General features: G+C 50.4%; 1 protein-coding gene across 1 annotated transcript in view; it reads right to left on the bottom strand.

Moving 5' to 3' along the window:
• The window catches only part of SCN4B (sodium voltage-gated channel beta subunit 4), a 24,490-nt gene continuing 14,972 nt past the window's right edge, over window positions 1-9,518 (bottom strand). Inside the window, exons 4-5 of the mRNA XM_004712790.2 lie at window positions 8,432-8,561; window positions 1-2,755 (exon numbers count right to left, since the gene is read on the bottom strand). Coding sequence (XP_004712847.1) covers window positions 2,662-2,755; window positions 8,432-8,561 — 224 coding nt within the window. The 3' untranslated portion in view covers window positions 1-2,661. The remainder of the gene's footprint in view (window positions 2,756-8,431; window positions 8,562-9,518) is intronic.

The raw sequence follows: 9,518 nt of genomic DNA, 5'->3' as shown, positions 1-9,518 counted from the left end.
CCCAACCCCGAGGTCACTGGAGCCCTGTCTTTGCCCATGGACATCCGACTGCAAATCCGGGCCAATGTGCCTCGGTGAGGCTAATGCTGGCATCAGGGGGGCAGGTCAATGCTTTGTTGTGGGGACTGTCCCACACTGAGAAGTTTAGCATTCATAGTTCCCACCCTCCAAATACCAGTCATTCCCCCAACCCACCCCAGGCATTGGGGCCACCAAAAATCTCTCCCCTACCATTCCAATCAGCTCTATTGAAAACCACCATACAATAGCCATGGGGGGAAAAAACCTTACCGCATCTGAGTCAAGCATTCTTACAGCACAAATGTTAACATGAGTCTGAGGGCAGATAGGGAGAAACAATGTCCGTGTGTGTGCGGTGTGTGATGTGTGTGCTGTTGGCTAACACACCGAGCTAAGGGCAGGAGGGATTCGGAACAATCCTTCCAGTTACCATACTGGTCTCCCCGGTCCTTTTCCAAATCAAGATGATGTTTCTTTTTTCGATGAAAACTTACCAAGCTCACAACAGTCTTGTGAGGCAGGTATTATTACATTTTGCAGATGAAAAAAGACGAGCCCACAGAAGAGATCTGGCCCGCGTAGGCCTCAGCTGTAGACCAAGAGGTGGAAAGGCCTGGTGATGCCCCCTCCTGCCCCCACTTTCCGTGGACCACTCTCTGGGCTTCCTCACCAGGAGCCCCAGGGTGTTCTGCCAGCTCGGCTGTCAGGATTGAAGCGGGACGCAGTTCCACAGGACGGCAGCTGTAAGAAGTATTCTACATGGCTGCTAGCTTCCGTCTGTCTGCTCTCAAAGCCAGGAAAATCTGAACTCGAACCCAGAGTAGCTTCTGGGAGAGAGAACCACGGGGGAGTGGAAGAAAGCAGCGTGAGGACTGGTGAGCCCCCTTGGAGTTGAAGGACGGTCAAAGGACACAACCCATGGGGATTCTACCACGGGTTGATGTTCAAGTCCCGTCCCCCCACCCCCCATCGTTCTGGGAAGCTTGCTATTACTCTTTGGCAGGGAGGGCCCTGAGACAATCCCCATAGCATCTAATCTGCGAAGCAGGACTATCTATGCCCCTCTGGCCCGTCCTGAGATCCCAGAGCACAGAGACTCAGAAATTCCATACGAGAGTGGGCAAGGGGGCACAGATGGCAAAATGACCACATCTCCCTGCCACCCCTCACCCACATCTCCAACCTTGGCCAGTGTCTCCAAGACTCAGTCCCTGGCCAAGGAACCAGTGGTGTCCTAATTCTACCCCCACTCCAAAAAGCCCCCTGAGGCCCCTCTATGACCTTGGGTCACTGTCACACCAGAGTCAGCTGTTAAGTCAGGAAAGTCGGGCTCTTGGAAGATGGGGTACATGCTAGGCTTCAGGGAGCTAAGGCACAGTCTAGCCCCTCACCCGGGGGGTGCACACAATTCTCAGAAAAGCAGAGGGAACCTGCTCCCCCCAAAGGAAAGGGTGTGGCGCAGCTGAAGGAGGAAGCAGCCAGAAAACCCAACGATCCCCCCCTCGTTCAAAGGAAGACAATCCTGAAGGGAAGGGAGGCCCTTGGCCCAGGACTGGGGATTAACCTGGGGCAGGGAGGGCGGGTGATGGTGTGGGCACAGGAAAAACAAGCCAGGGGGAGGAGAGCCAGGCAGGATGGCACCACCTGCTGTTTCACAGGGAAGGAAGGGCAGGGGCTTAGCCTTCCCAGTGGTGGCAGTGGCCCTGCCCATGCCTCATTGCCAGCTTGGCAGGGCTGGAATGGACATGCCAGGGGCGGAGTCACCTCGGCGGACTCTGACTTGCCCATCTTGGTGATCCTGATGCCCAAAGGAGAAAAGTGAGGACAGGCTGGTAAGACAGAAAGCCCAGATGGGGGTGAGGGTGCTTTCATCCGCTCCTCAGCAAGAGATCAGAAGGGCAGGCAGGTGGGTCCAGGCCCCCCAAGGTCCAGGCAGCTGGCCCTTCCTGAGGAGGGTACAGAAATCCAGAGTGGAGGGCTAGGGCCAAGGCAGGAAGTTGGGAAAAGGAGGAGTTGTTAAGTTGTATGTTATGCTCCCCCAGGCAGAAGGATTGTTGGGGACCAGGCACCCCCCCACAGTGGAGGCTGGCCTCTTACCCTAGCCCCCTCCAGCAGGGCTCACCAACAGCTCTCAGAAAGGCCCCCTGTGCCCTGCACTGCCAGTCCCATCACAACAGGTTCATCCTCCGCATCCTTTCTCCAACCCCTCTCCGGAGTCCAGCTATTAGATCGGCCGTCCCTCAGCCCCAAATCCCTCTGGAGGAGAAATCCGGAGGGAAGCTAAAGTCCTGCCCAGACAGGGAGGTGTGGGGAGAGGCATGCTGAAGACAACCCACCTACCCAGCTAGCTGGGGATCACTGGCTCAGAGTCCTATTCCTGCCCCCTCCCCAGCCTGCCTTGCCCAGGGCACACCTTCCACACCCTGGCCCTGCCAGCCCTGATCCCTGGGGTGCTCTGGCTGGGTGAGTGGGGTGGGGGATGGCAGCTGAGAGAACCCATTTCTCCTTGACCAAAAAAACTACAGTTGGAGCCAAGCAGCAGAAGTCTCAGGCACGTGGGTTCTACAGACACAGCCCAAGCATCAGTTTGTCGTCAGAGAGGAAGGCTCCCTGGGTGGCTTCTTGGCCCGAAGCAGGGGATCAAACTTTGGTGGGTGGTTTCTCCTCGGCCTTGGAGCCAGGCAGCCCGTTCTCTGTGTTGTCGTTCCCGGAGGAGCTCACGAGACATTCCTTCCTAGAGGGGGAGAGAGGGGGAAGGAGAGAAGTGAGAATGCAGCGGGGAGGGGGCCCAGCCCTCTGCCCTCTGGCCTCTGCCCTCTCCCGGGCCTTCCACAGAGGGAAGAGCAAGGTCATGACGGGCATGGACCAGGAGAGAAGCCAGGCAAGCTCCCTGCTCCTTCTTCTCGTGTATCAAGCGAATTTAACAATCATCCCTTCTCGGTGGGGTTGCTGTTGGGAGCTACCTGAGCACTTATGATGGGGTCTGGCACCAGGAAAGTTGGCCACCACCTAGTCCTCTCCGTACGGCAGAGGGCAAGGTGTGCCAGGTGCCCTTCACGGGGCTCGGTGCCAAGGTGGAAAGAAATCAGGTAGTCTTCAGCCTGTATCACCCAGTAGGAAGGGGTCCAGGCCAGCAAGGAGTAGACCAAGGGCAAAGTCTCCCGGGCCCCACGAGGCCCTTCTCTGAGCTCTCTAGGAGTAGAAGGAGGGGGGTCCAAGAAGAGGGCAGCGGAGGCCATGGATTTGGGAGACCTGGGCGTAGGGTGGTGGGATAGGGCAGAAAGGAAAGATGGTTAGATGGGAAGATATCCCCCAGGCTTCACCAGTCCCTATCCTGACTGTGCCATCTAGCCATGTCCCTCCTCAGCTGCAGAGCACGGGCTGGACAGAACTCTTCTGGGATGACCGGACTGCTATTGCACTCTGAGCCTTCCCCTGCTAAAACACTGCTGCGACACCAGATCTCACCCTGCTCCTTGACTTGGTGGGACTGGGTTTGGGACCGTAGAGACCCTTGACTTGGTGGGACTGGGTTTGGGACCTTAGAGATGGACTTGGCATTCTGTCAGGATCAAGATCCTCCCAAATCCATGTTTGTCTCTCCAACCGGCACCAGGCTCCTTATTTGCTGTTGAGTTGGCTCTGCCCATGGTGATCCCAAGGACCAACATAATGACACCTATCTTGAGTCTCTTGTTGCCTTCCAGCCCGGAGGGGATCATCTTCCATCAGACAATATTCTGCAGCGACCACAGGGTTTTCCTTGGCTGCTTTTCTGCAATAAATCGCTCAACTTTTCTCTCCTGTCCATCTCCGTCTAGAAGCTTCATTGAAGCATGGCCACTGTGGGTGACTCTGCGGGTATCTGAGATATCGGTGACATCGTTTCTAGCATAATAGCAACACAGAAGCCACCGGAGTATGGCACACTGGCAGATGTGTGATAACTATGTCCTCTTCTGTTGTTGTTCAGTGTTGTCAAGCTGGTTCCAACTCACAGCGATGCTACGTGACATAGAGCAAAACACCGCCCGTCCTGCACCATCCCCACAATGGTTCTTATGTTGAAGCCCATTTGTGCAGCCCCTGTGCTAATCCATCTTCTCCAGAGTCTTCTCTCGACTGGACCAAGCAAGATGTCCTTTTCCGGGGACTAGTCTCTCCTGATAGCATGACCAAAGTATGTGAGACAACGTCTCACCATCCCTGCTTCTAAGAAGCATCCTGACTATACTTCTTCCAAGGCAGATTTATTGGTTCTTTTGGCAGTCCTGGGACTGTGGTGGCATAGTGGGTTATGCATTGAGCTGCTAACCACAAGGTTGAAAGTTCGAAACTACCAGCCACTCTTCGGGAGAAAGATGACTCTTTCTATCACCATAGAGATTTACATTGCCCTGGAAACTCACAGGGGCAATTTTACTCTTCCTAGCGCAGCGGTTCTCAACCTGTGGGTCATGACCCCTTTGGGGGTGTTGAACAACCCTTTCACAGGGGTCGCCCGATTCATTACAGTAGCAAAATGACAGTGATGAAGTAGGAATGAAAATAACTTTATGGTTGGGGGGTCACCACAACATGAGGAACTGTATGAAAGGGTCGCAGCATGAGGAAGGTTGAGAACCGCTGTCCTAGAGGGTCACTATTAATCAGAATGGACTTGATTGAAATGAGTATGTGTTTTGCTTCGCTTTGTCTTTGGCAATCCCTGGTACTTTCAATATTCTTCGCCAGCACCTTAATTCAAATGCACAGATTCTTCTTCGGTCTTCCTAATTCAATGACCAACTTTCACATACATATAAGGCCATTGAAAATGCCATTGCTTGGGTCAGGGGCAACTAAGCTCTCCAAGTGATACCCTTGCTTTTCCGTGATTTAGGCTTATACAACAAATTTACTCAATGCAATGTATCACTTGGTCTCTTAGCTGCTGCTTCCTTGAGCATGGATTGTGGATCCAAGCAGGAGAAAATCCTTACCTATTGGTCCAGTGGTGAGGATTTTGGTTTTCTTTACAACTGCAATGCAATCCATACTGAAGGCCGCAATCCTTGATCTTCATCAGCAAACCTGCCTCTCTTTCAGCAAGCAATGTGGTGTCATCTGTGTATATACGTTTGTTAATAAGCCTTCCGATCCTGATACACATTCTTCTTCGTATCATCCAGCTTCTCTGGTGATGTTCTCAGCATACACATTAAGTAAATATAATGAGAGGATACAACCTTGGTGCACACCTTTCCTGATTGTAAGCCATGCAGTAGTCCCTTCTTCTATTCACACAACTCCCTCTTGATCCTTGTGCAGGTTCTGCATGAGCACAATGAATTGTTCTGGAATTTCCTTTCTTCTCAAGACTATCCATAGTTTGTTATGATCCACACAGCTGAATGCTTTTTCACAGTCAATAAAACACAACTAGACGTCTTTCTGGTATTCTTTCCTTTGAGCCACGATACGTCCAACATCAGCAATGATATCCTTTGTTCCATGTCCTCTTCGGAATCTGACCTGGGTTTCTGTCAATGGACTGTTGCAACTGATGTTAGATGGTCCTCAGCAAAGTTTCACTTGTACGTAACATCAATGACATTGTTCTATAGTTTGCACAATCTGTTGGGCCAGCTTTCCCTTGGATGGATGCAAATATGGATCTCTTCCAGTGCGCTGACCAAGTGGCTGTCTTCCAGCTATCTTGGCACAGACAAGTGTGTGTCTCCAGTGCTTCATCCGCTTGTCGGGATATTAAATTGGTATTGCATCAATTCCTGGAGCCTTGTTTTTGGCTAATGCCTTCAGCTTGGATTTCTTCATTCAGGAGTTCTTGCCCAAATGCTACCTCTTGAAAGGGTTGAATGTTGACCCATTCCTTTGGAGACAGGAACGCCATCATGTTTGGATGCTTCCTGCATCATTCAAGAATTTGCCTATTGAGTTTTTCGATATTGCAACTCATGGTTTGAATTTTTTCTTCAGTTCTCTCCGTTTAAGACATGCTGAGCATATTCTTCCTTTTGAGCCTTTGAACATTTCATTAGAACCGCTTACTTTGTTTCCTCAAGCTGCCCTTAAATGTTTGAGTTCATCATTTCTTCCACTTGCCTTAGTTACTCTAGAATTAAGAGCAAGTTTCAGAATCTCTTCTGATATACACTTTGATCTCTCTTTCTTTCTTTCTTGTCTTTTTAGTGACCTTTTGCTTTCTTCATGAATGATGCTCTTGATGTCCTCCCACGGCTCATCAGGTCTTCTGTCAGTCATGTTCAACGTGTCAAATACATTACGAGATGTTCTTGAAATTCAGTGGGAGAGGCTCAAGGTCATATTTTGGCTCTTGGGGACTTGTTTTCATTCTCTTCAGCTTCGACTTGAACTTGCACATGAGCAAGTAATGGTCTGTCCCACAGTAAGCCTCTGGACTGGTTTTCGTGCTGATGTTGAACTTCTCCATTGTCTCTTCCCACAGTGGTGGTCCATTCGACTTCTGAGAAGTCTATGTGTATTTTTGGTGTTGTTGAAAAGATATATAGTTGTAATAAAGAAGTAGCTGGTCTTTCAAAATCCTATCATGTGATCTCCCCATTTCTTTCCATCACCAAGGCCATAGTTCTCAACTACGGTTCCCTCTTCTTTGTTTCCAACTTTTGCATTCCAATGGCTAATACTTACTAATGCATCTTGAGTGTACGTTTGATCGATTTCAGACTGAAGATGCTGGTAGCATCCTTCCATTCCTACATCGCTAGCTTTAATAGTCAGTGCATCACTTTGAAGAAAAATTGTATCGACTGCATTTCCTTGAAGGAGGATAGACATTATCCTATCCCATCCAGCAGTGTACTTCAAGATGGATCTTGAAATGTCTTTTTTTTTTTACAAAGAATGTGACACTATTACTCTTGAATCTGTCATTCCAAGCATCATAAACCGCAAGATTTTCTGATACGAAGTGGCCAATACCCATCCATTTTGGTTCACTGGTGCCTAGGATAGTGATCGTTATGAATTTCATTTCATTTTTAATGGCTTATAGTCTTCCTAGATTCCTACCCCATACGTTCCCCATTCCAATTAACTGGAAATCTAAGTGATCTTGGACTTAAGGTGGGCCCCACGGTTAACCGTTGTCCTTAGAAGAAGAAACGAGAGCAGACACGCGGGGAAGTGGACCACAGAAAGCTGGTGGCAGCGACTGGAGCCAGGCAGACCCACCTAGGACCATCAGGGGTTGTCTGGAGCTGCAAGCTGATAGTTTTCTGTCACCTGTGACAGCAGGCCTGGAAACCTAAGATAGTCATTTCCGAAACCTTACAGCCCTTGACATCTCCTACTGGCACCGATCCCTTTGGTTGTATCATATTTGAAGTGACCACATCATAGCTCCTTAAAGGAAAAAGTCTCATTTTTCTAGAATGGCGGCAGCACCTGGCACAGTGTCCTGCACCTAGTACCTCAAAAATCACCATCAAATGACTAAATGCATCCAATGAGTCAGTCGAGGATGATAGCAACAGTTTGGCTTTGAAGCCAAATAAGTCAGGCTTCAAATCACGGCTCTGTCGCTTACTAGCTGGGTGGCCTTGGGCAAGTCACTGAACCACTCCGAGCCTCACTGTGCTCCACTGTAAAGTAAGAATGATGGATATGGTTTTCAAATACCTAGGGAAGTATCTAAGTATCCCTGGCGGCATAGTGGTTACACACTGAGCTGCGATCTGCAACGTCAGGAGTTCCATCAGCCACTCCTTAGGAGGGAGACAGGGCTTTCTACTCCTGGAAACAGTTACCGTCACAGAAACTCACAGAGGCAGTTCTACCCTGTCCTAGAGGGTCACCATCGATGGATGGTAGTGGGTAGAGCAGTAGCGTAGTGGAGCATTTCACCAGGAGGCATCATTCTCTCTCGAGATCTCCAGGAGCCTCAAAGCCTCCTGCCTAGAATGGCGGGGACAGTGTTGGACAGGTTTCAAAGCAGGAGGTGGTGACTACTGCAAAATCAGAGAGAGGACCAGGCATTTGGGGTTGCGTTCTGAGCTAGAAAGGCGAGACAGTGAGCAAGCGGCATGTGGACTGAAGTATCCATTCATTCCATAAATACAGAAGCATTTCAAAAAGCTCATGGAAAAATCCCACTGTCCGTTCATTCCAATTTCTGTGACCTTTTGAAAGCCCCCTCGTACATCTTGGGAGGATGCAGGAGAGGGAGCTTTGGGGAGAGGCTGGCAGATAAGGAACGGGAGAGTGGTATGATTGGGAAGTGAGAATCGAATGAGAGGCAGAGGTCAGGGTTAAGGATGATGGGGGATACTGGGAACTGAACCAGAGACAAGGATGCTGGGAACACCCATGAGGTGGGAGTGGGTGATGGGCTGAGAGGACAGGAGAGTTCTGGGTGTCGCCTACTCACTTCTTCTCCTGGGTCTTCTTGAGGATGAAGGTGATGAGCTTCTTGAGCAGCAAGACGAAGATGAGGAGCCCGATGACCCCGCCCACAACCGCCAGGATGATGCGCATCAAGGTGTTGTCCACCACCTCCACTGCACGGCCAGAGGGAGGAAGAGGGGGAGACAGGGAACAGGCTTCACCTGGAGCTGAGCACCATGGCCGTCCAAGGTGTCTAGGCTCCATCCCTACACAACTCGCTATCGGGTGCCTTCAGCCCTCCCCGGGCCCTAGAGCAAGAAGCAGGAAAAGCAGAGCACAGCGGCCATCAGAATAAGGTACCGCCCCAGCCCACGGTCCACAAACTCCTCCCCACGAGTTCTGAAATCATCTAGACTCTGAGTTCACAGCACCCAGGTTTGAATCATGGCCTCAAACCGCCAGCAGTGGGGAAATGCCACTGCCTCTTTCTAGGTCTCCTTTGCCAATTCTGAAAATAATGAAGACTCCCCCTGTGCGGCTCTCATAATGCCGGGTGGAGTTAGACAATCACAACGACAGATGTCGGTACAGAAGGGGAGGAGGGACTCGAGATAAGGGCTTTCCTACCCAAAGAAGCAGAGTTGGTGATTGTGGGCGGGAAGGGGAAGCAGCAAGCTAGGGGAAGACAGGTGAGGTTACTTGGGTGAAAGGGAAGATAGTCTTCTAGAAGGGAGGCAGGGGGAGGGAACAGGGTAAGCTATTGGGAGGTCAGGGAAGCTATTTCAGTTGCTGAATACAAAAATGATTATCTGTAGTGTCAACCCCTGCCTAATTCACAATAACAGTTTAATTTTTTTAAATGACGATGCTAATAAAATTTCTTTTTGGTCTATGATCTCTTTGGCATAGTGGGAAGACTTCAGCATCGGCTAGATGTGGATTTTAAGCATAGGTCTGTAATCCTTGGCACTTGCTTTGACTCCGGTAATGAGTGCCAGTCTGGGAACCCCACAGGGGCAGTTCTGCCCTCTCCTGGACGGTTGCTGTGAGTCTGAATCGCCTCGACGGCAGTGAGTTTCATTTTCAGTTCGGGCCTCGGTTTCCTCATCTGAAAACGCCTGACTTCCTCC

The sequence above is a fragment of the Echinops telfairi genome, unplaced genomic scaffold (genome assembly GCF_000313985.2).
Source record: "Echinops telfairi isolate 266 unplaced genomic scaffold, ASM31398v2 ScPeMD7_7463;HRSCAF=8501, whole genome shotgun sequence".
Taxonomy (NCBI): domain Eukaryota; kingdom Metazoa; phylum Chordata; class Mammalia; order Afrosoricida; family Tenrecidae; genus Echinops; species Echinops telfairi.
This window is presented reverse-complemented; position numbering and strand designations above follow the sequence as displayed.